This window comes from Pteronotus mesoamericanus, unplaced genomic scaffold (assembly GCF_021234165.1).
Source record: "Pteronotus mesoamericanus isolate MK-2021 breed Mesoamerican mustached bat unplaced genomic scaffold, CSHL_Meso_final contig_94, whole genome shotgun sequence".
Taxonomy (NCBI): domain Eukaryota; kingdom Metazoa; phylum Chordata; class Mammalia; order Chiroptera; family Mormoopidae; genus Pteronotus; species Pteronotus mesoamericanus.
The window spans coordinates 1,246,580-1,274,164 of NW_026555285.1; the positions used below are offsets into that span (position 1 = coordinate 1,246,580).

The following is a 27,585-nucleotide window of genomic DNA, read 5'->3' on the forward strand; positions in this document are numbered from 1 at the left end:
TAAAACACAGCTTTATTTTTTTCTTCTCTGGGTTTCTAAGAGATTTTCGTGTATCCTTTCAGTAAACCCCTCTTTGTATTGGCCTTAAGTTTAAGAGCATCCTGATTTTTGCAGAGAGGTGCTCATTGTTGACCAGCCATCAACAAATGGATTATTCTTTATTGTTCAAAAAGCTGGATTGAATCTCACACTCATAATCATCATGTGAGAAATGTGACTTTATTTTTCTATATCACAACTGAATTTCTAATTTGAAAACCCTGGTGAAGGAGTGTCAGAAGTTTAGTCAATCATTTCAAGATTCTAGAGAGGCTGAGTTGTACCAAGGATGCAGGAATGGAATGGTAGACATTGAACTCTCAGTCACTATCATTAGCTAAGCACGATGGCACCTAAGATGCTTCCTCACCCACTCACCCTGGATGTTATTCAACAAGTTCACTAATGCCTAGTCCATGTTCCCATCTGTGTTTCTACTTTTGCTTCTCCTGTGCTCCTCTCTGCTGCCCAGAAATTCATTTACTACTATATGCCATGCTGAGCTGAGAGAAAATGTGGGGCCATTCTAGAACTCAACACAAGAGAATAATTCTTTGCTCCCACACTAGCCCACAGGAAACCAATGCTGTCTAAAGACTGTCCTCCCTGTACAGTCATTGCTCTTTTGAGCACCACCAGTGAAATGCAGACCCTGTGTGCATCCAGTTTCACAAGTCTATTTGAGGTTTGATCTGAATAAGAACTGAGCACCATTCCTCTTTCTCAGGGATTATCCACACAAAAACTTCCACATGCAACCCACAATTCTCTGATGCTCTTACTCCATGGAACCTTGTTCCCCTCTGGGTGGGTAGCAGGCCTTTGTCCCTATGTTATTCTAGCTCATCTATTTGTTGTTCATACCCCAAGGGTCTTCTCTTTCCTGAGATGTCTAGGATTTTAGAACCCAAAAGCCAAAAAATTGACTTCTTTTCCTGTGTTTGCTCTATAACCAACATTCTCTAAGGAAATAAACCCAGACTGGCTTAGCTGGCTGAGGGGAAGCCAGAACCCAGTGACCCAGGAAAATAAAGATACTCCCCAACTTATGATGGGATTACATCCTAATAAACCTCATAAGTTGAAAATATTGTAAATTAAAAATGAATTTAATACACCCAACCTAACGAGCATTGTAGCTTAGCCTAACCTACCTTAAATGTGCTCAGAACATTTACATCAACCTAAAGTTTGATAAAGTCATTTTACTGTTGGTGCCCAGCTTCAAGAAAGAGTATCAGACAGCATAACACAAGGCCAGTAAAATATAAAAATTTAAACTAAGGTTTCTACTAAATGTGTACCACTTTTGCACCATCATAAAGCCAAAAAATAAATTGTAAGTCAAACTATAAGACACAGATCATCTGCACTAGAAATACCCTCAGTTCCTATTTCAAAATATTGCCTCACAACAATGGATTAGGACTCTACAGCCTCACCAAGCTTTATTCCAGCCATAAGCCATGATTTGACTCTCCATTTCCTATAGGGGATATTTGCCAAGCTGCAGTGGGTACCTACAACCTTTAGCTAACTTGATGCCTCTGTGATTCCACCATTTCAAATGTGATAATGTTAATGATGTATGATGAACCACTGATCTAGTTTACTTTATTATTCACCTTTAGAGTAAATCTCACATTGTGAAATATGGGAGGAAGTAAATTGTAAATGGACACATACTCTCCTTCCCCTTTTTGCTTTTTATATGCAACAAAAATATTTTTAAAACATTTATTTAGACATTTTTCTCAAGTGCACATGAAATGTTTTCCAGGACAGATCACATACTAGCCACAAAACAAGCCTCAATAAATTCAAGAAGACTGAAATTTTATCGAGCATATTTTCTGACCATAATGACATGGAACAAGAAATCAACTACAGGGAAAAAAAAAACTAAAAAAAAAAAATTAAAAGAAAAACAAAGTAGGAGGGATCACAATACCAGACATCAAACTCTACTACAAAGCCACTATACTCAAAACAATCTGATACTGGCACAAGAACAGACCCATAGACCAGTGGAACAGAGTAGAAAACCCGGAAATAAGCCCAGGTCTCTATGGACATCTAATATTTGACAAAGGGGGCAGAAGCATAAAATGGAGCAATAATAGCCTCTTCAACAAATGGGGTTGAGAGAGCTGGACGGCTACATGCAAAAAATTGAAATTGGATCATCAGCTGACACCATACACAAAAATAAACTCAAGATGAATAAAAGACCTAAATATAAGTCGCAACACCATCAAAGTCCTAGAGGAGAACATTGGCAGGAAACTCTCAGATATCCCACGCAGCAATTTTTTCACCGATATGTCTCCTAAAGCAAGGGACATAAAGGAAGAAATAAACAAATGGGACCTCATCAAAATAAGAAGCTTCTGCGCGGCAAAAGAAAACATCAGCAAAATGAAAAGGGAGCCAACCGTATGGGAAAATATATTCGCTAATGATACATCAGATAGAGGTTTGATCTCCAAGATATATAAAGAACTCATTCGACTCCACTCCAAGAACACAAATGATCCAATTAAAAAATGGGCAAAGGACCTGGGCAGACGCTTTTCCAAGGAGGAGATACAGAGGGCCCAGAGGCATTTGAAAAGATGCTCAGCATCACTAACCATCAGAGAAATTCAGATCCAAACCACCATGAGGTACCACCTCACACCGGTCAGAATGGTAATCATAAACAGATCAACAAACAACAGGTGATGGCGAGGCTGTGGGGAAAAGGAAACCCTAGTCCACTGTTGGTGGGAATGCAGACTGGTGCAGCCACTGTGGAAAGCAGTGTGGAATTTCCTCCAAAAGCTGAAAGTGGAACTGCCTTTTGATCCAGTGATTCCTCTGCTGGGATTATACCCTAAGAATACTAAAACGTCAATACAAAAGAACCTATGCACCCCAATGTTCATAGCAGCACAATTTACAATAGCCAAGTGTTGGAAGCAACCTAAATGCCCATCAGTAGATGATTGGATCAAAAAGTGATGGTACATATACACAATGAAATACTACGCAGCAGAAAGAAAAAAAGAACTACTAAGCTCTGCAACAGCATGGATGGAACTCGAGAGCATTACGCTAAGCAAAATAAGCCAGGGGGCGAAAGACAAATACCATATGATCTCACCTATAAGTGGAACCTAACCAACAATATAAAGATGCAAGGAAAATAAGACCAGCAACACTGAAAGGAAAAGAAATAAACAGAGACAAGAGGGAAGGAGGGAGAGGGGGCGGGGAAAAGGAAGGGAAGGGGAAAGTCAAGGAAGATATAGCAAGGACTCATGAACAAAACCAAAGGGGAAGAGCTGAGGGATGGAGCAAGAGAGGGGGCAAGGGAAAGTGGTGGGGGTAGGCAGAGACAAATTTATTTGAAAAAATAAATTAAAATTAAAAAAAAGACAAATACATGATGATTAAACAGCATGCTTCTAAACAACCAAGTAATCAAAAAAGAAATCATCAGGAAATCAAAAACGTTAGAAAAATGGAAATGAAACATTAAAAAATGTATGGGATGCAGACAAAGCAATTATAAGAAGAAAGTTTATAACTATTTAGGCTTACCTCAAGAAGTAGAAAAATATCCCTACTAAACTAAACTTATACCTAAAAACATTAGAAAAAGAGGAACAAAACTCAAAGTAAGTAGAAGGAAGCAAAACACTGATTAAAGACACTAAGAACTAGTTCTTTAAAAAGATAAATAAAATTGACAAGATTCTAGGCAAGACTAATTAAGATAAAAGAGAAAGGATATAAATAATAGAATCATAAATGAAAAAGGAGAGGTCACAACCAACACCACAGAAATATGAAAGATCAGTAAAGAATACTTTCAACAAATTCAACAATCTAGAAGAAATAAATAAATTTTTAGAAACATATAACCTCCAAGGCTAAACCAGGACAAAAACAGAGAATCTGAAAAAACCAATTATTAGCAATAAAATTGAAGCAGTAATCAAAATAAAAATATCTTGGGGGAAAAAAGTACAAAACTAGATGGCTTCACAGGTAAATTCTGCCAAACACTTAAAGAATTTTTACTTATCCTTCTCAAAGTATTCCAGAACAACTGAAGAAGAATAAATGCTTAGAAGCTCATTCTGTGAGGCCAGCATGACCCTGATACAAAAATCAGAGAAAGACCCTACAAAAAAAAGAAAAAAAAGAATTAGAGTCCAATATCCCTATGAACATAGATGAAAACATGCTCAACAAAATACTAGAAAACTGAATTCAACAATACATTTAAGAGGATTATACCCCATGAACAAGTGGGATTTATTAGAGGGATACAAGAATGGTACAATATCTGCAAAACAATTAATATAATTCATCATATCAACAAAACCACGCATAAAAATCATATGATTATCTCAATAGATGTAACAAGGCATCTGAGAAAATTTAACATCCTTTATGATAAAAATAACTCTCATCAAAATGGGTAAAAAAGAAATTTACCTTAATTTGATAAAGCCTATATATGACAAGCCCACAGCTAACATCACACTCAATGATGAAAAGCTGAAAGCCTTTTCTCGAAGACCAGGAACAAGACAAGGATGCCCACTCTCACTACTATTATTCAGTTTAGTACCCAAAGTCCTAACTCACATATCAAACAAGAAAATGAAATGAAAATAAAGAAGTAAAACTGTCACTATTTTCAGATGTCATGATACTATATATAGGAAACCCTAAACAATTCACCACAAAATTAATAGAATTAATAAAAGAATTCAGTAAAGTATCAGGATACAAATTAATATATAGATATCTGTCACATTCTTGTATATTAATAACAAAGTAAAAAATGAAGAAAACAATCCCATTTATAATGTCATAAAAATAATTAAATACCTAGAAATATACTTAACCAAGGAGGTAAAAGACCTCTATTCTAAAAAACATAACACATTGAGGAAAGAAATTGAAGATACAAATAAATGAAGGATACACCATACTTATGTATTAGAATTAATAGTGTTAGAATGGCCATACTACACAGATTTACATGTTCAATGCAACTCCTGTCAAAATACCAATGTCGTTCATGTAGGATTTAGAAGAAATAATCCTAAAATATATATGGAACCACAAAAGATCCTAAATAGCCAAAGTAATCTTGAGAAAGAACAAAGTTAGAAATATCACGTTCACTGATCTCAAACTATACTACAAATCTATAATAATCAAAACAATATGGTATTGACACAAAAACAGACACAGGAGATCCAAAATGGTGAAAGAGCAAGTGGAAGCTACATAACATCCTCCCAGGACCAATCTGAAATTACAACTAAATTTTAGATAAACCATCCTGAATAACCAACTAGGCATTGTAGCTGAAGAGAAACCTTATAACCAATGACAGGCAGAAGAAATCACTTCACCACAACAAGACTGGTAGGGAGTGAAGAGGAGGTGAGAGAGGGCTGCCTGGGCTCCCACAGGTGGCAGCTGAAGTTCCAGAGGGACATTTCAGTGGCCAGAAGGTTATCCCTGAGAAGCGTGGTGTCTAAACCCCAACCTGGGCTCCCCAGCCTACAGCGCCAGAGCCATAAAGGAACCCAGACAACACCCAGTTGTGAAAAGAAGCAGGGTTCCTGTCTAATAGGGAAAGATGGCTAAGACTCAAGAAGCCTCTTAAAGGGCCAACACACAAAATTTCATTTAACAACCACTTACCCAGGACTCTGAAGACAGAGTGGATTAAAGAAGCTTGAGGAGAATCTGGGAAGGTGGTTCTGGGGAGAGAACTGAAGTAACAGTCACCAAGATACCAGTGCTGAGTTCAACCCCATACTGCAGAAGTCATCTTTCTCAGGTGAAGCACTCCTCTCCAGTCCCATCAGACTGAGGGAAAGCAATAGTCTCATCCACAGGAATTAGTCTTCCCCAACCTGTGGAGCTTAAGCCAGGCTGCTGATCACAGCATGATTAGTTTAACAACTAGCCATTTTAACATATGATTAGTTTAACAACTAAGGCAAAAATACAAAGCAGCCGCCAAAATAGGAAGACGAAGAAACAGATCCCAGATGAAAGAACAAGAGAATTCTCTAGAAGAATAACTAGATTAAATGGAGGCAAGCAATTTATCACATAGTTTAGAGTAATAATTATAAGGCTACTCAACAGTATGAAAAAATACATAGAATCCATAAAAAATGACCAGCCAGAAATAAAGAGAGTGATATCTGAAATAAATAATAAACAGAAAGGAATAAATGGTGGATTAGATGACACAGAGAATTGAATCAGTGATTTGGAAGACAAAGTAGAAAAAACAATACATAGGGAGAACACCCAAGGGGGTAAAATGCAGGGAAACTATAACTGAACAACAACAAGTTTTTAAAAAGTAAAACAAAAATAAAGTAAAATAGTATTTTAAAAAAATGAAGACAGCTTAAGAAACATTTTGGACAACATGAAGTGGGACAACATCCACGTCATGGGAATATAAGATAGAGAAGAGTGCAAGTAAGGAATCAAGAACCTATTAGAAGAAATAATGACTGAAAAGTTCCCTAATTAGATAAAGGAAAAAAACACACAAGTCCAGGAAGCTCAGAGAGTCCCAAACAAGTTGGACTCAAAGAAGACTACACTGACTCACATCATAAGTACAATGGCAAGGCTTTAAGATAAGAGAGAATCCTAAAAGCCACAAGAGAACAGCAGGAAGCACAAATTAGACTATCTGATTACACAACAGAAACATTTCAGACCAGAAGGGAGTGACATGAAATATTTAAGGTGATGAAAAGCAAGGATCTACAACCAAGGCTACTTTACTCAGCCAGACTATCATTTAAAATCAAAGGAGAAATAAGGGGCTTCCCAGACAAGAAAAGGAGAAAGGAGCTTGTTAACACCAAACCAGCACTGCAACAAATGTTAAAGGCTTTGCTTCAAGAAAAGAAGAGAAAGAGAAAGAAAAAGAAGAAAATAGTCTAACAATAAAAAGGCACTACCTAAATATATATCAATAATCGCCTTAAATATAAATGGCTTAAAAGCTCCAACCAAAAGACATAAGGTTGCTGAATGGTTAAGAAAACAAAAACCATATATATGCTGCCTCAAAGACACCCAGCTCAAATGGAAAGACACACACAAACTAGAAGTAAATGGATGGAAAAAGACATTCCATGCAAATGGAAAAGAAAAAAAAGAAAAAAAACTAGGGTAGCAGTACTTATATCTGACAAAATGGACTTTAAAACCAAGGTTAGAGTAAGAGACAAAGAAGGAAAATACATAATGATAAAGGCAATAATCCATCAAGATGATATAAACCTAGTACACATTTATGCACCAAACATAGGAGCACCAAAATAAATAAAGCAAGTCTTGATAGACATAAAAGGAGAGATCTACAAAAATACAGTCATAGTGGGGGATTTTAACACCCCATTGATATCAATGAATAGACATTCCAGGCAAAAATCCACAAGGAGACAGTGACCTTAAATGACAAACTAGAGCAAATGGATTTAATTGATACCTTCAGAGCTTTTCACCCCGAAGCAGTGGAATATACATACTTCCAAGTGCACATGGACTGTTTACTATGGTAGACCATATGTTAGGGCACAAAACAAGTCTCAATAAATGTTAGAAAATTTAAATTGAATATGGCAGCTTCTCTGACCTAAATGCTGTAAAAGTAGAAATCGATCACAAGAAGAACAGTGAAAAACACATAAAAACATGAAAGCTGAATACTGTTATTAAACAATAAATGGGTCAACAATATAAGAAATCAAAAGATACCTTGAAACAAATGAAAATATGGACACAAAAATCCAAAATCTGTGGAAAACAAGAAAAGCAATACTGAGGAAATTTCATAACATTATAAGACTATCTCTCTGTCTCTCTGTCTCTCTCTCTTTCTCTCTCTCTCTCTCTCTCACACACACACACACACACACACACACACACACAAGAAAAAGCTCAAATAAACAATCCAATTACAATATTTTATTTAGAAGATTCAAGATGGCAGAGAAGTGAGTGGAAGTCACACTGACCTCCTCCTAGGACCAACCTGGAATTACAACTAAATTATGGAGAAATCACCTGAAAACAACAGAATAGCAAGAGAGGACTCTTAAAATCTCAGACAGACAGAGGAATCAGCTTTAGCACAACCTAACTTGTAAGGAGTGTGGTAAAGGATTGAGAAGGTGGGCTAGGCACCCACAGGTGGCAGTGCCAGAGGGATACGGAAAGGGCCAGTTGGGCCCAACTGAGAAGAGCAGGGCCTAAACCCTAGGTGGGGATTTTCAGTCTCCAGCACCAGAGCCCAAGAAACACACAAACAGACAGCTGTGAAAAGTGGTAGGGTGTTCTCAGCCAGAGACAGGTGACTGGAGACAAGAGACATTTAAAGGGCCAGTGCAAAAATTTGTAGTAGCAGCCACTTACCCTTGGCTACAGCAGAGGCAGGAGCAGAATGGGCTGGAGCCACCTGAGACTGGGGGAGGTGGACGGGGGGATTGCAGTGCTGACTCACCCCCCATTCTGCAGCTGCTGCCTTAGCAGCAGCATCCTGAAAGGACACATTGGCCCCCAACCCCAGGAGGCTCTGCTCCTGCCCTGTGATGCACAGGCCTGGATGCTGAATACAGACGGGCAGTCACAGGTAGTAGATTCCTGGCTAAAGAGGACATGGAGTGGTCTAGAGTTGTGCAAGGAGACCAAGGATACCAAGGCACTGGGGAGAGAACTGAGAGAGTAGCCTGGGAGATCCCTGTGTGGGCTCCTCCCTGATATGGCAGCAGCGATCTTGCTCAGGTGGAACACTCCCCTGAGTGGCCGCAGTGTGAAAGGACAAAATAGCCTTGCCCTAGGAGGCTCGGCCATGGTGAAGTGTTAGGCTAGCCTGACTGCTGAGTATAGACAGCAGTTAAAGAGAGTAGATCCCAGGCTAAAGGAGATGCAGAGTGGTCTAGAGAGGCTTGAGGAAAGTATGCAGATGGAGGCAAAGGGGAGAAAACTGAGGGAGCATCCAGGGGGATCTAGGTTCTGACTCCTCCCCAATATGGCAGCAGCCATCTTGCTATGGCAGACTACTCCCCTGAGTCGCAGCAGTGTGAAAGAACCCAAAGGCCCTGCCCACAGGAGGGACTTTGCCTAACCTTGACTGCTGAAGACTGAGTGAAGAGATTAAAAAATGGAGGAGACAGACAGAGACAATAGATTAATGGAAGTCTCTTAAAGACTGCGTAATTTCAGATGGTGTCAACAGTTAGCATCATCAGAGGCAGATGAAAGAAAGAAAGAAGAAGAAAGAAATGAAAAAAAGAAAGAAAGAAAGAAAGAAAGAAAGAAAGAAAGAAAGAAAGAAAGAAGAAAGAAAGAAAGAAAGAAAGAAAGAAAGAAAGAAAGAAAGAAAGAAAGAAAGAAAAGCTGTCTCCTATCAAAGAAGTTCACACCACGAAGTCAAGAAATCAAGACAAAATAATTTAACATGGAGAAGCAAAGCAGAAGAGTCTCACATATAATGGGGGAAAAAAAGAACACCTCCCAACAGAAGGGAAAGAAGAAGCCCCAAAAACAGAATTAAATGAACACCTGCAATGTAATAATTTCTATATAATAGGGATACCAGAAAGAGAAGCGGAACATGGAATAGAGAATCTGTTTGAAAAAGTAATGATGGAAAGCTTCCCTAATTGGAGAAGAGAAAAACTCACGCAGGTCCAGGAAGCACAGAGGGTCCCCTTCAAAAGGAACCCAATGAGGCCCACTCCAAAACACATCATCATTAAAATGGAAAATATCAAAGACAAAGAGAGAATCCTAAAGGTAGCAAGGGAGAAACAGGTAGTAACACATAAGGGAACCCAGAGAGAGATAGCAGCTGACTTCTCAAAAGAAACACTACAAGACAGAAGGGAATGGCAGGAAATATTACAAGTAAATATTTATTACAAGTAAATAAAAGCAAGGGCTGGCAGCCAAGACTACTCCACCCAGCAAGGCTCTCCATTAAAATGGAAGTCAAAGTAAGGAGTTTCACAGACAAAAGAAGGCTAAAAGAATTCACCTCCACCAAACCAGCACTACAAGATATGCTAAAGGGACTGCTTTACGAAGATGAAGAAAAACAGTGAGAAAGAGAGAAACACAGATACAAAGTGAAAAAAAATGGATAAGTATCTATCAATAACAGCATTAAATATAAATGGATTAAATGCCCCAATCAAAAGACGTACAATAGCAGAATGCATAAGAAAACATGACCAACACTAAAGCTACCAACAAGAGAGTCAACTCTAAACAAAGGACATACACAGAATGAAAGTAAAAGGATGGAAAAAAATATTCCAAGCAAATGAACAGGGAAAGAAATCCAGTGTAGCAATACTTATATCAGACAAATAGATTTCAAAACAATGGCCATAAAAAGAGACCCAGAAGTACACTTTATAATACTCAAAGGAAGAATCCATCAAGAACACATAAACTTTGTAAACATACATGCACCCAACATAGGAGCACCCAAATATATAAGGAAAATCTTGGAGGACTTCAAGAAAGATGTAGACAGCAACACACTGATAGTAGGGGATTTAACACCCTACTATTAAAAAAGGATAAATCTTCAAAACAAAACATCAACAAGTATATTGTGGAAATGAATGATGCATTAGATCAAATGGACTTCACTAACATATACAGAACTTTCCATCCCAAAGAAGCAAAATACACATTCTTTTCAAATGCACATGGAACATTTTTAAAGATAGGCCACATGATAGGACACAAAACAAGCCTCAAAAATTCAGGAAAATCAAAATTATAACAAGCATTTTCTCAGACCACAAGGGCTTGAAACCAGAAACCAACCTCAGGGAGAAAACTCAAAAATATTCAAACTCATGGAGACTGTATAGCATGCTATTAAACAATGAATAGGTGAATAAGGGGATCAAAGAAGAAATCAAAAAGTTTCTGGAAACAAATGAAAATCAACACACAACAGTCCAAACCTATGGGACACAGAGAAGGCAGTCCTGAGAGCAAAGTTCATAGCAATACAGGTCTACCTCACAAAGGTAGAAACATTTCAAATAAATGACCTAACCCTCCTGCTTCAAGAACTGCACAAATAACAACAAACAAAGCCCGATTCCAGTAGAAGAAAGGAAATAATCAAGATCAGATCAGAATTGAATGACATAGAGACTAAAAGAACAATTCAAAGAATCAACCAATCCAAGAGAGGTTCTTTGAAAAGATAAACAAAACTGACAATCCTTTAAGCAGACTCATCAAGAAAAAAAGGGAGAGAACCCAAATAAATATCAGAAATGAAAGAAGAGAATTAACAACTGATACTACAGAAACACAAAGTATTGTAAGAAATTACTATGAGCAATTATATGCCAAAAAAATTGAAAACCTCGATGAAATGCACAAATTTCTAGAAATGTATAACCTTCAAAAACTGAATGAAGAAGAAGCAGAAAGCCTGAAGAGATCGATAACAGCTGGTGAAATTGAAACAGTAATCAAAAAACTCCCAGCACAAAAATGCCCTGGACCAGATGGTTTTACAGGAGAATTTTTAAAACACACTTAAGGAAGAGCTAACCCCTGTCCTTCTCAGACTATTCCAAAAAATCCAAGAAGAAGGATGACTCCCAAACACTTTTTATGATGCCAGCATTGTCCTAATCCAAAAACCTGAAAAATACACCATTAACAAAGAAAACAACAGGCCAATATCACTGATGAATATAGAAGCTAAAATCCTCAACAAAATACTGGTACACGACATCCAGCCATACATTAATAAGATCATCCACCGTGATCAAGTGGGTTCATCCCAGGGATGCAAGGATGGTTCAATATTCGCAAATCAATAAACATGATACGTCACATAAACAAAAGGAACGACAAAAATCACATGATCATATCAATAGATGAGGAAAAAGCACTTGATAAGATACAGCACCCTTTATGATATAAACACTCAGCAGAGTGTGAATAAAGGGAGCATACCTCAACATAATAAAAGCCATATATGTTAAACCAACAGCCAACATTCTAAACAATGGGAAAAAAAAAAGGTTTCCCATTAAGATCGGGAACAAGACAAGGATGTCCGCTTTCACCGCTTCTATTCAACATAGTGTTAGAAGTTCTAGCCACAGAGATCAGAGTAGAAAAAGAAATAAAAGGCATTGAAATTGGAAAGGAGGAAGTAAAACTGTTTATTATCATTGTTTACAGATGACATGATAGTGTACATAGAAAACCCCATAGACTCCACAAAAAGCTATTGGACCTACCCAGTGAATTTGGCAAAACAGCAGGATGGTATTTTTTTTACAACAAAAATTCAATATAAGAAGCAGAAAACAGGAAAAAGAATCACTTTTACTATAGCAATAAGAAAAATAAAGTACCTAGGAATAAACTTAACCAAGGAGTTAAAGGACCTGTACACAGAACACTAAAACGCTGAAGAATGAAAGGAAGACACAAATAAATGGAAGCATACATGATGATCATGGATTAGAAGAATTAGCATCATCAAAATGTCCATACTACCCAAAGCAATTTATCAACTCAATGCAAGCACTGTTAAAATACCGATGATATATTTCACAGACATAGAACATTTAACAAATTTATATGGAACAATAAATGACCCCGAATAGAAGCAGTGAAGTTGAGGAAAAAAAAAACAACAAAGTAGCAGAGAACACAATACCTGACATCAAACTATATTACATGGCCACTGTAATCAAAAGAGTCAGGTACTGGCATAAGAACAGACACATAGATCAATGGAACAGATAGAGAGAGCAGAAATAAACTCATGTCTTTATGGTGAATTAATATTCAAAAAAGGGTGCAGAAGCATAAATTGGAGTGTAAATTGCATTTTGAACAAATGGTGTTGGGAAAGCTGTACAGCTACATGCAAAAAATTGAAATTTGATCACAAACTGACACCATACCCAAAAAATAAACTCAAGATGGATAAAAGACTTAAATATAAGTCGCAACACCATAAAAGTCCCAGAGGAGAACATTGGCAGGAAACTCTCAGATATCCCATGCAGCATTATTTTCACTGATATGTCCCCTAGAGCAAGTAACACAAAGGAAAGAAAAGACAATTGGGACTTCATCAAAATAAGAACCTTCTGCATGGCTACAGAAAATATCAGCAAAATGAAAAGGGAGTCAAACGTATTGGAAAATATATTTGCCAATGATACTTCAGACAGGAGTTTGATCTCCAAAATATATAAAGAACTCTCACAACTCCACTCCAGGAAGATAAACAATCCTGAGGACCTGAGCAGACACTTTTCCAAGGAGGATATATGCAAGGCCCAGAGACATATGAAAGGATGCTCAGTATCACTAGCCATCAAAGAAATGCAAATTAAAACCACAATGAGTTACCACTTCACACCGGTCAGAATGGCCATCAAGAATAAATCAATAAACAATGGTGCTGGCAAGGTTGTGGAGAAAAGGGAACCCTAGTACACTGTTGATTGGAATGCAGACTGTTTCTGCCACTGTAGAAAACAGTTTGGAATATCCTCAAAAAGTTAAAAATTGAACTGCCTTTTGACCCAGTGATACCACTGCTGGGAGGTAAGGTGGTGGTGGGGAAAGGGAAGGGAAGCATCAAGGAACATGTATAAAGGACCCACGGACAAAGCCAAAGTGGAGAAGGATTGAGGGAGAGAAGTGAGGGGAGGGGGCAGGGCAAAGTGGTGGCAGGAAGGTGGAGACAAATGTATTTGAACAAAAAAATAAAAATTAAAGAAAAAGAATCCCAAAACACCAATTCCAGAGAACCTATGCACCCCAATGTTCATAGCAGCACAATTTAAAGTAGCCAAGTGCTGGAAGCAACCTAGGTGCCCATCAGTAAATGAGTGGATCAAAAATCTAAGGTACATTTACAAAATGGAATACTACTCACAAAGAACGCAAGAGCTATTACCCATCGCTAGATCATGGATGGAACTGGAGAGCATTATGCTAAGTTAAATAAGCCAGAGGGTGAGTACAAATACCATATGATCTCACCTGTAAGTGGAACCTAATTCTTAAAGTATGCAGACAAGGAAAATGTGACCAGCAACATTGAAGAAAGAAATCTACAGGGACGGGAGGGAGGGAGGGAGAGAGGTAGGTAGCTCTGAGAGCAAGGGGAAGGATCAGATCAAGGAACTGGTGTGAAGTGGACATGGTCAAAGCCAAAGTGGGGAAGATTTGAGGTGGGGGAGGCTGGGGTGTGTGGGGCAGAGGAGAGTTTATGTGGGTAAATGGAGACAAATATATTTCAACAATAAAATATAAGTAAATAAATAAATAATGAATAAATATGGTCTATGAATATCCAGTTCCTTTCAGTCACCAATACTTGATATTACCAATATTTTTAATACTTATTAATATGTGACAATGTTGTGTTATTTTAATTGTGACTTTATTATTTGTTGAAAATAAACCTTTTTTTTATATTTCTTGCCTATTTCTATTATTTTTAAAAATCGTTAAATGACTTTTTGGTTTTCTGTATCCATTTTTTGATTAAATCTTTGTAGAATTCCCCCTCCCCCCAAAAAAACAACTATTCACTTTTTTTAGATGTGTTACAAATACTTTCCTATTCTATTACTTGTACTTTTTTATATGTATATTAATGTATAGTCTTCAATGTCTAAATAGTCATATTGTCAACATTTTACTTTATAGCTTCTGGGTTTAAATATTTCGCTTCAGATTAAGGAGAATATTATTTTGTATTTTCTCCTAAAACTTCTTAGATTTTACATATTGATTTTCAACTCACCTGAATAATTTTTGTATAATTTGTGAAATAGGGCTCTATATTTGTTTTATTTCAAGTAATAGTGACCAATGCACTTTATTTGTTGAATGCCTTATTTTCTCCATTGATCTGCAATATCAATTTAATCATATATTACATTGTTAGACAGATATACATATTTGTTTCCAGAATGCTCATTTTATTTCATTGATCTACTTGATTATTTCTGTGCTGGTGTCATGTTGTTTTAATTGCTGAGAGTTTATAATGGATTTAAAATTTTAGTATTTTATAATGGATTTTAACATTTAAAAAAAAAAGAGAACCTATTTGAAGAAATAATTACTGAAAACTACTCAGCTGTATAAAAGAAGAAAATTTTATACTTTGCCACAGCATGGATGGACCTGGAGAACATTAAACTAAGTGAAATAAGCGAGTCAGCCAGTCAGAGAAAGACAAATACCATGATTCACTCATCTATGGAATCTAATGAACCAACTGAACTAACAAACAAAATAGAGTCATCAGTAGAGAGCAGGCTGACAGCCCTGGGGAGAAATTTATGGGGTGCAGGGGTTGAGCAAAATGGAAAAAGGACTCATGGTCTTGAACGAGAGTGTGGTAATTGCTGGGTGAAGGGGAGGGGGTATAAAGGGGATAAATGGTAATGGAAAAAATACAATAAAATTTTGATTAAGGAAACTAAAAATGTTTTTCACAGCATAAAAATAAAGTATCAACAAACAAAAAGGCGACCTACAGAATGAAAGAAGTTATTTGCCAATGATACAACAAATAAGTGGTTAATTTACCACCAAAATTTAAAAAGAACTCAGACAACTTAACACCAAAATAACAAACAATCCTTATAAAAAATAGGCAGAAGATCTAAATAGATATTTATCCAAAAAGACAACAGATGTATGGCCACATATGAAAAGATGCTCAATGTCACTACTCATCAGAGAAATGCAGACTAAAACCATAGTAAGATAGCATTTCACACTTGTCAGAATTACTATCATCAATAGATCAACAAACAACAAGTGTTAACAAGGATGTGAACAAAAAAGTAACTCGTGCAGAAATGCGAATAAGTACAGCCATTAAAGGAAAAAAATATAGAAGTTCCTCTAAAAATTAAAAATGGAGCTGCTTTATGACTCAGCAATTCCACCTCTGATTATATATCTGAATAAACTTAAAATACTAATTGAAGGGTTTACGCATCGCTGTGTTCATGCAGCTGTTTACAATAGCGAAGATATTGAAGCAACCCAAGTGCCCATCAATATACTAGTGGATAATAAAGTGATGATACAAATAACAATGGAATATTAATTAACCATAAAAATAAATGAAATCTTACCTTTTGCAACAGTATGGATGGACCTAGAGGGTATTATGTTAAGTGAAATAAGTCATATGGAGATAAATACCATATGATTTCACTTATACATGGAATCTAAAGAACAAAATACAACCAGAGACATTGAAATAAAGAAAAAACTGACAGTGACCAGAGGAGAGGGGGGAGGGCAGTAATGGTGGAAAGAGTGGGAAGGGTCATTAAGAAACATGTTTAAAGGCTACATGGACAAAGTCAAAGCGGGGAAGGATGGGAGGTGTGGGTGGGTGGGGCAGAGGAAAGTGGTGGCAGGAAAATGGAGACAACTGTACTTGAAAAACAATAATAAATAAATAAATAAATAAAACTTGTGAAAAAAACTTTTATGAAAAGAAAAGAAACAAAATAAATGAACAAAATAAAAACAGATTCACAGATGCAGAGAACAGACTGATGCCTGCCAGAAGGGAGGTGATAGGAGGGCTAGATGAAAAAGATGAAGGGATTTGGAAGTAAAAATTTGTAGTTACAAAATATTTACAGGGAATTAATGTACAGCATAGGGAATATAGACAATAATGTTATCATAATTATGTATGGTGCCAGGTGGATACTGGAAATATTGAAGGAACACTTTGTAAAGTACATGATTGTCTAACTACTATGCTATACATCTGAAACTAATCCAAAACAATATTGAGTGCAAATGATAATTAAAATTTAAAAATAGTAATATAAAATATTGCTCTGTATCTCCCTATAAACAAAACAACAAAAAGGAGGGAAATTTTACTTTATGCCTTCACACTTTATGCTGCAGTGCTTGGCTTAAACAATATTTGCTGGAAACAGTTAAAAAGTTAGACTCTTTGTGACAGAAGAAGAGCTTCTTTTAAAAGCCAGTTATTGTTGTAGCTCCAAAGAGCCTACCTGCATGCTCCCTGCTACTTCCTGGGGTCATCAGCCTTCTCTTCTGGATTTTCTTTTCTTTATATTTTTATCTGCCCCTTAGTTCCAGGCATCTCTAGAAATCCAGTGAAACTTCTGGGCTGTGGTGGTCTGCACTCTCATCCTCCTTTATTCACCCTCCATTGTCCTTCCCCTGTTTCCTCTTTCTCTCACTGAAACTCAAAGGAAATCTTCATTTTGCCAACAACTCTCACACATGTTCAGTTTAGCAAGGAGGTTGACTTATCTCCGGATGGGAAAAAGAAACATGACATTCTCATTGTTTTTTTAATTTTAATTTTATTTTTTTTTATTGTTCAAATTATTAAAGCACCACTTTTTCTTACTGCAAAGGGAACATTCAACATTGCATTGCCCCCAAATTATAAAACTTTTAATTACATGGCACTTTTTCTCCACACTGGAAAACCACCTCTGGCATATGCTTGCACACAGAAACAACATATACAGAATTCTCAAAAGGCTCTAAACAGTGCTATTCTGCATTCATGATCCTCTATCATCTGCCCAAGCCCTACCTTACCCTTGCTTTTGAACTGCACCCCAGCCCCATTGTCCTGTCTCTGGCCATTTTATGGGTCCTTCAATGATGCAGGCTCATTCTTTCCATGCCTTTCCACCTGTGATTTCTACCCTCCTTTCTGATCTTCAAACACATCTTGGCTCCTCAAGTGAGGCACAGTGAGACTTCTCTAATCCATGTGGTATTTTAATGCTATAGCACCTATGCTAGCTTTTATTCAATTCTTTTTCTAGATTTATATTCATTGCCATCTTTTGACTCTCCAATCAGCCAGACAGTGAACTGAACAGAGAGTATAGGCTCTGAAGTCAAGTATCTCTTGGTTCTGGAGCCGAATTTCTGAGCTACATGAGGCCCAGTTTCATTATAAAATGAAGAAATAAACTTCCTCTCCCCACTTACAACTTTGAGAGTGGTCGTGAGCATTAAAGGAGGTCTTGCTTGTGAAGCTCCTGGACTTCTTGCTCTTCCTGACCTTCTTGCTCTTCCTGACCTGCCTTACTGCTTTCCTGAGGACACAACCATATCCTACAATGATTCCCTGGTCCATGGAATGCCGAGCACACTAGTGCATGGCATGATTAGTAGCAACTGTTGAAATGCCCAGAATTAACAAAAAGCTGGAAACATAATCTCAATTGGCAAGGAAATAAGCCAGATCTTTAAATCATTAAAGAGCATGTGCTGTTAAAATTGAAATGGAAAATGAGGTAGCATTAAAATCAGACCAGTTGTAACACATGGACCATTTGTACACTTAGAAAGATATTTTATTGAACACATAGAAAAACAAAAGTCCTGTTTCTAACAGCTTCAGTAAAGGCTGAGTTGAGTAGAACAGAATGTGTAACAAAAAGATATCTTCTTCAGTCTTATTGACTAATCAAGTTCTGATCAGGTCTTATCACAATTAACTCACAGGCAGGGATTTAAATATATGGTCAGATAAGAAGTATGTTTCTCTAGTTTGTATGTGAGCACATAAGCTGTGGGCATTTGCTAGGTAAGTGTTACTCTTAACCTCAGGGTTCAGAAGAAAATAGGCCCTTAGTTTAGAGTTCTATCAGCTACACAGTGGATGTGAAGAGAGTGGATATCTCCAATTTGCATGATTCCTAAAACTTACTGTCACTAAGTAGAATATAAAACACCATCCATTCACTTAAGGGGTTCCACTGAAAAGCAAAGCACTTTTCTGTTTACTTCAGCACCAAGCTAGAATATGGAGAAGCACAATAAATGCTAAAAATAATGCACATCTGGTCCAAAAACCACAATCAACTTATTGCTGCATACAAGACATTTTCAGTGATTGTCTAATAATATATTTCCACACATTTCTAACAAGACATTTTCTTGGAACAAAAATAGGCAGGTATATCTGTCAGTTTAATTTCTTGGAAATGAAACAGGAAAATGTTTGGTTCAGATGTCTGTACCGTCTTTGGAACAGTGTAGCTATCATATGAAAAGTTTATCAGTCAAAGATGCCAAAAGCTCAGCAATTACTTCAAAAGAGTGAAATTACTGGCTACATAGAGAAATAAAAAGATATATCCATGCATGTATGCACTTTCTCTTTTTTTCCCATTCCAACAGAACAATTTATTGTATTTACTTGAAAGAGATGTACCACGGTCTTTTTACACCCATTCATCTCCCAGTATTGTAATATATTGGACTCCCTATTAAAAGGAATCTTTGATCCTCATGTCTCTTATTAAAGCAGAACTTTATTAAAAGTTATATGAAAAATTAAAATGCAATTGAAATCACATTAAAATGCTTAAAAGTTCTATATTTCCACCCTAACCGCTCATGAGCTTTCATAAGGAGAGTCACAAAGATATTGGATAGCAAAGTTCTCCAAGCCTAATAAAGATGGCTGCCAAAATGTCCCGCTATTGGCCCCACTGAAACCATTTCCTGGTTCACTGTTGGCTGCATGATGTGCCTTTAAGTACTTTTGAGTCTGCAAAAAAAAAAAAAATCCAAGGCCCCTTTAAGAGCCCTGTTTAAGACATAAAACTTTCAGATGACTGTCTCTTTTTTACCCCAGCCCTCCAACCCCTCACATCAGCAACATTTGACCTTTGCTGATAACCCACTCAAAGCATGTTCTATATGTAGGACTGGCAAGGAAGCATAAAGGAAAGATTATCTAATCCAAAAAGGTTCATAAAGTGATTGGACATAATCAATCATCTTTTATATTTCTATGCCTTTGCCTGTATTGCTACCTCCACTGTGAATATCCTGGCTGATTTTGCCTGATGAACACCTTACCATGCTTCAGAATCCAGTTCAACTCAGACTTTTTAGTGAAATTTTTCCTGAAATTCCTCTCCTTGCTGAATTGGGTAATCCACTCTCTTATTTAGCATGAACATCCCATACTATCTTCCTCCAAGTCTATGCCATCATACTAGTATTCAATAGTGTCAGATGTGTCATATTTGTGTTCTGTACCAACCTAGGAGCCCCTTCTGGACAAGGCCTGTGTCTTGTTCCTCTCTGTATCCCCAGCACACAGGATACTGTCTTGCATAAAGAAGGGACTCTGCAAGTATTGCCAAGTGAAAAAACAGTAGCAGCAAACCAGAAAATTCCTGATTATATGCAAACTGGTAAAGAGCTTCAGCAAAAAAGACCAAAAATGATGATAGTAAGAAAAATCCAACTGACCATATGGGAGAGAAGCAGAAAAATGTATGCTTGTACAACCTGGGCCTGCAATTTTGCTGTTAGAATTAGAGAAACACAAAAGATATAGAACACTCAAGAGAGGGAATTTAAGGGATGGTAGGGAATGGCAAACAAAACAATGCATGCCCTCTATTCTGAAAAGACAAAAGCTGGAAGGACAAGGTCAAGGTGAGGAAACCAGGAAGGGGGTACGTTGGACCGAGGGAGTTAAGAGGACATACAGTTTAGTAGCTAAGTTAAAACATGCTACAATGGCAAAACATCTCTTGAGTATAAAGTGAGGTATATCCAGGAAAAATTTACAAAGACTCTCCCTAAGTTAGCAGAAAAGAAAGGCATACAAAGAAGGGAACAGAAGGTCAGATTGCTTGAGGCCCACAAAATGAAGTGACTACATTTATGCTGAGTTGAGTTGAACAAAGAGAAAACTGCACAGATGAATAAATGTGAGGCTGATCCCACACATAATTTCACAGTATAGGATAGAATTCACACAAAAAACAGAAGACTTCAGGAGAGCTCAGTGGCACACACAGGGCTGCGGGACCACAGTTCACAGCTCACAGGAACACTTCACGTTCTGCCTACTATGGTGGCATCCTTAAAACAGTCCAGGTATTTGAAGGAGCATGCCTAATTGCAGCTAAGATAATGAGAAACAAGGTAGTAAAGGGCTGCCCTGGGCCAATACGAGGACAAATTGGCAGAAGAGTGTTCCTTTGCAGAGCTCTCCAATACCTTGAGAATTCTACCACGTCTCTTGAGGTGTCCTTAAAAGGCTGTGTGGAAAGGTAGAGCCTTTTAAAATTTTATGTGGTTTCTAAGGCATCTTAATTTTTAATGAAAAAGTTCTTAATAACATTTTGGATAAAAGACTATGGTATTTACAAGATTCTTTTTATAACACCAACTCTTTATGCAATATACATATATATTTTTTAAAAAAGACCATGATTTGGCAATGCTGACAGACTTTGACACATAAGATTACTCTCCTTCTACTTACACTACTGCCTGATGCTATGGCCAAGGGCAAATCCATCCACTTCTCTGTCATGACTTTGTTTCATTTCAAGGTAAGGAACTTAAAGTAAAATGCATAGTGGTAATTTCAAACAGCTTTAGTCACTGAAAGGTTATTTGTCCAGATGCTGTTGCTTAATGCCAGTTTATGACACATGTCCCCTAAGGCTCAAAGCATGTCAAGGGGCATGTGTCTCAGGCACATTTCTGGGGATGACAGCCAACTTGGAGTCAGCAATCATAGCTAAAAGAAGCTCGTACCCATAAATGTAGAATAGAATCCTGACACTCTCCTGTGATTTGATTGATGTTTTACCTTTCACAGTGTGCCTTCTTTGAGCCTCAGAGAAGATGCATAATTCAACAATATTCTGTGGTATTGTGTCAGAGCCAGAAGCTTCACAAACTTCCTGTCTGCACGTCTAGGCTCTGAGGGCATTCTGAGAGAAACACCTGTGGACAGAATTGATTCTTCATTAAAGTGTAATGATTAACAGATCAACTTATAGTCACTCAGAAGAGCAGTACATAAGCTGAATGTGAAGAAGACATAAGGAGAAACTGCCAGAGCTAAGGCATCAAATGAGGACAGATTGAACACCATGTTTAAAAAACAGACTAGAAACCTTCCGCAACACAGAAGAGAGGTAATACCAGAGTCTTGTCTGGAATGAGTAATGGGAAGCCAAGCTGAAAAAGACCGTACATATTAGGAAGAGTGAATTATTAGGTATGTGTCCTACATATTACAGAGTTGCTGAAAGTTTAGACTTACAAGAATAGGTAAATGTGTCACTCACTTAGAATGAGTCCGTTACATCTTGTTATCTTTTACATGAGAAGGAAATGTAAGGGGTGTTTGGAGAGTGAGGAACACACTCACCGTAACCAGTGTGGCCCAGTTTCTTGAGTGTCATCCCACAAAGTAAAGTGTCGCTAGTTTGATTCCCGGTCAGGGCACATGCCTGGGTTTTGGGCCAGGTCCCCACTTGGAGGCATGCAAGAGGCAGCTGATCAGTGTTTCTCTCACACGTTGATGTTTCTCTCCCTCTCTCCTTCCCTTCCCCTCTCTCTATAAATAAATTAATAAAATCTTTTAAAAACAAAAAAAAAGCCTCAATGAAAGCTATGGATTTTTCTAAGCTCTTAGGATCCTATTTGTGAAGTTAGATTTTCCCTTAGCTTCTTGAATTCATGTTGTGGGTTTCAAAATTATCTTCTGAATTCAAATTTTGACTTTTCTTCAAATGGCTAAGAAGTTACCAATATCCACTGAACACAGAGAAAACACATCAAACTTAAAAAAGAAAACCAAAGGACAAGGAAGTCGAATGTTCACATTTATTCATATATATGGAGCTTGACTCATTTTCTAAGTAAATGACACATTAATCCTACTCTGTAATTTAACCATTTGGTGCCTCAATGTTGTCACTTATAAAGTAGGGTTGTCATTAGGATTAGATGAGTCAGTGTACATAAAGTACTTGGTGTAGTGGGCAGCATAATAACTGACTATTATATGTTAGCTATTATTTGTATCTCAATTAGTGCTTTGTCTTCTATAAATCATAAAAAAAAGATCCTTGAACCCACGTGTGCAAGAAGTTTTCAGCGGTTTGTTTGAACTGTTAAACTTGACCATCCTTGCCTTTCCTTGGCAGAAATCTTAACTAGCTAAAATTATTGATCCAGGAAGCAAGATCCACACCTCTACATGACTATTTCTGCTCACTGAAAATTTCCAGAAAGTAATCATTTCAGGCAGATATTGTCCATGCTTGGTCTCAACCTAATGAAAAGTTGCTTGCATGGAAGACATGAACAGAAGCCATCCCTTGCTTTGGGGTGACTGGAATTAAAGAACAAATCGACTTGTTTGCCTATCCCAAATTATTGTCTTTTAGCTGAACTTTTAAAAATTATTAAGTATTATCAATTTAAGTTTCCCTTAGATCTGCATATCAGTGGCTACCTGTTTTGAAGCTCTTGTTATTTTTTTTAAAGACACATTTATTCAGCATCGTGATCAGACTACTACATTTAGCAATCAACAGCATGGGTGTAAAAAAAAAATAAAAGAATAAAGAAAAACTACATTAAAAACCCTTTGTTGGAATGCTTTACACTTTCCACAGAACAGAAACTAAAATAACCTGTTATACAATTAGTCACAAATACAGTCCTCGAGTTTTTTGCCCATTCACATGAGTATTGTCTAAAACATGTCTTTTTTGTAGTAGCTAGGCCCTGCCACCACTGTGCTTGGTTGAGTTCACAAATCTGTTATAACCTGTAGCTTCCCTGTCACTTCTCTGGCTCTCCTCTCCTGCTAAGCTTTGTTTCCTGGCAGCAGTTAAAACCTTCTGCCACTGCCATAGCTACTGCTGCTGCTGGAACCGCCATAGCCACCTTGATTTCGTCGTTTGGCAAAGTATTGGCCTCCGCCACCATAGGGGCCAGAGCTTCTGCCTCCAAAGTTTCCTCCTTTCATGGGTCCAAAATTTGAAGATTGATTGTTGTAATTGCCAAAAGCATCGTAGCTTCCACCACCTCCAAAACTGCTCCCACTACCACCGCCAAAGCTGCCTCCGCCTCCTCCGTTGTTATAACTGTCATAGCTGCCACTCCCGCCATAGCCACTGCCCTGGTTTCCATAACCCTGTCCACCACTTCCATAGCTTCTGCTTCCTCCAGAGTAACCAGGGCCGCCTCCTCCATAACCACTATCATTACCAAATCCATTATAGCCATTCCCACTGCCACCATAACCACTACCATCACGGCTACCACCAAAGCCACCTCCACCACTGAAGTTTCCTCCACTACCAAAGTTATCATTCCCACCAAAACCACCTCCACAACCACCTCCGAAGTTTCCAGGACCACTTCGACCTCTTTGGCTGGATGAAGCGCTAGCCATCTCTTGCTTAGATCGGGCTTTCCTTACTTCATAGTTGTGACCATTTACAGTATGGTATTTCTGAATGACAATCTTGTCTACAGAATCATGGTCATCAAAAGTTACAAAAGCGAAGCCTCTCTTTTTGTCACTGCCTCGATCAGTCATTATTTCATTCACTTCAATTTTCCCATACCGTTCAAAATAATCTCTTAGGTGATGTTCTTCAGTGTTTTCTTTAATTCCACCAACGGAAATCTTTTTCACAGTTAAGTGGGCACCCGGTCTTTGAGAGTCTTCTCTTGACACAGCCCTCTTTGGTTCCACAACTCTTCCATCCACCTTGTGAAGCCTTGCATTCATGGTTGCATCCACCTCCTCCTCTGGTTCTCCTCCACAGTGGCATATGTGACAAACCCAAAGCCTCTGGAGCACTCCATGTTTGGATCTCTCATCACCTCACAGTCTGTGAGCGTTCCCCATTGCTCAAAATGACTCCCCAGGCTCTCATCTGTTGTTTCCAAGCTCAAACCTCTGATAAAGAGCTTCTGTAGCTGTTCCAGTTCTTTGGGGGACTCTGACTTAGAAATGACAACTTCAGGAGAAGAGATTTCACCAATGCTTACTCAGAGGCATCCACCGGCAGAAAGCGAAACTCCTGTTATTTTTTAAGATTTTTTTAAATCTCCCTTGAGACAAAGTGGTCCCAAGTTGAAAATCTTTTTTTAATGTTCAAGTTTTTCGGCTAAAATACTCTACATGACTTTTCTTTTAACTTCATAACACACATTACACCTCTGAGGTGCTGGTAAAATGATTTTGGAAAGTATTTTTAACAGAATTAAATGTCAAAACCCCTATACTCCACCCAATGGATGTATGCAGCCACAGGACCTTTTCTCCATGATGACAAAACATTCAGATGCTGTGTTTGAAAATTTCAGTTTCTTTCATGACAGACTGATCAGGACTTCCAACTCCTAACTCAGTGCCCACCACAATGGATGAGTGAATAAATGAATGAATGAGTGAACAAATGGACATTGTGTGGACCAAATAAAGCAGATGGTTTCATGAATATTTTACTTATCTTGGAATTTTTTAGAAATGTTATAGAGTCTCTTTCATTACAAATATTTCATTTCTCTAACACAGAGGCTTCTTCTTTACCCTTATCACTAACAGCTACCAGTAGCCAAGTTATATGAGTAGTGGCTATATATCCTCAAACCCATGACCACTCAGAGTTGTAACTGCTGGATATATAGCAGTCATGGACCAATACTGTCAACAAAAAGTGACTCTGAAATGAGACTTTTCTAAGCTCCCTCCTCTTTGCCACACTCCCCTAACTCCAAAATCTGCTCTGATCTAAATTAGGAAATACTTGGATAGAAGGGAGAACTTAAGGAGGAGAGACATTTGATACAAGAGAGCAACACTCAAGCACTTCTTCTCACCTTATTCTGCACAAGAGTAACCACCAGGCTTTGTAAACTCTCAAGGATCCAGAAATGATGGCCAAAAACTCTTGCATTCTTTTTACAGCTCTACTTTTAGAAATAGGAATTCTATTGAGCCTTAAGCTCCTAAAATGCAAAAACCATGACATTTGCTTCTTTCTATTTCCAGGAGCCTAAAATGTGTTTGTGAGAGGAAGGAAAAATAAATAAGAGGGGGATGGAATAAAGAAATAAGGAAAGAGAAAATAAAGGAAAGAGGGAGTACGGAAAGGAAAGAAGGAGAATAGAGGGGAGAGGAGGAGAGATGAGGAAAAGAAGCAGATATTTAGTCTTCTTGGAGTCCCACTTTGTTAAAACATAACTACCTCCTCCTTTGGGGAGAACATGGCCCTGATAGTTCACTGCAGCTACTAGAACTTCATGCTGTTTCCCATCCACCTCTTTCACTAATTTTTGCCTAGACCATTTTTAGTTTTCTGGACAACATGGACTAGGAGAAGGACCTGGAACTCATGTAGATGATAAAGTTTTGACTATCAGGTTGGTGAGTTATCATGTGTCTCCTCAGCAAGTATGGTTTACTTTAAATTTAGTGTATAGTTTGAAGCAGGGGAAGGTGTGGAATTCTATAAAATGTGGAATTGCATTATTAAAAATCATCAGAGGCCTCACTTGAGTTCTTGAGATTTGTAGGTATCGGTAATTAAATCCCTAGAACATGTGATACTATCTCCAAACCAGATGAAAATTTTTTTTATTATGATTCAGGCTTTTGGAATCTCCTGATTGTTCATCTTATGCCAGAGAACTAGGAGAAATACTAGAAGGTAAGTTAATGATATTCACTGCTGACTGAATTGGAAGAAAGCCACCTGAAACTTCAGTAATTGTCCCAAGTGAAGAAATAACTATAGGCTGACTAGATTAGAAATATATTCTCCACAGTACTGTCCCTTAAATAAATCAGATTCAACTTACAAATATCATGAAGGAAAAAAAGCTATCATACACACTCATCATGGTGTACCTTAAAAAGTTGACTACAACTGGACTCTTAACAATGCCCCCCTCAAAACTATATGCCAGAAAGGTGGCCCTCAAAACACAGTGTGTAGTCTCCAAACAGGAGATAATTAAAAATGTAAACCCTCAGCCCTAACCCACCAGAACTGACTACTAGCATTCCCACCACCTTTCATGAATCCATGAATACTGAGCAATCACCATGAGCCAGCCACCTGTGCTAGACACAAAGAGCACAGAGACAAGAACGATCCCATGTTCAGGCTTAGAGTGTGTTCGTAAGTAGTCCTTCCCTTGGAGGAAAACATTCCTAATGAAAACTTTTGCACCAACTTTGTATTTCCATGCTGAGAAGCTTTTCTTTAGCGCAAGTTCCTCTAGCAGAGCTTGTGGAGAATTCTTCCTTTGAAGGAGGAGGATGCCAGAGCCAGGTCTAAAGAGGCTGTGAGCTTCTGGAGGGAAGCTGACCTGACCCAAGAAGTCAAAGAGGAGAACCTTCCATCTATACCCATTGCCTACTTTGTTTTCCCTCCACTATTTCACAACAAGCTGTACAACCAGAATCACTAAAGGCAATTTTTAAAAATATAGGTTCCTACCCTACCTCAGTCCTGCTGAATTAGAATGCCTGGATTACATAGAATCTGTCCTTTAAACAACTTTCTCAGGAAATTTTTATGTCAAGTTAGAGAACCACTGTGTAGTAGAAAGAGCATTGGCATTGAAGTC

General features: G+C 37.8%; 1 protein-coding gene across 1 annotated transcript; it reads right to left on the minus strand.

The window, feature by feature from the left end:
- Window positions 1–23,568: 23,568 nt before the first annotated feature.
- On the minus strand, window positions 23,569–24,859 carry LOC129081067 (heterogeneous nuclear ribonucleoprotein A1-like 3). Its single transcript, XM_054586608.1, is given in 3 exon segments — window positions 23,569–24,057; window positions 24,196–24,751; window positions 24,754–24,859. Coding segments are annotated over 3 exon segments (861 nt in total). The 5' UTR covers window positions 24,826–24,859; the 3' UTR covers window positions 23,569–23,824.
- Between the last annotated feature and the right edge of the window lie 2,726 nt (window positions 24,860–27,585).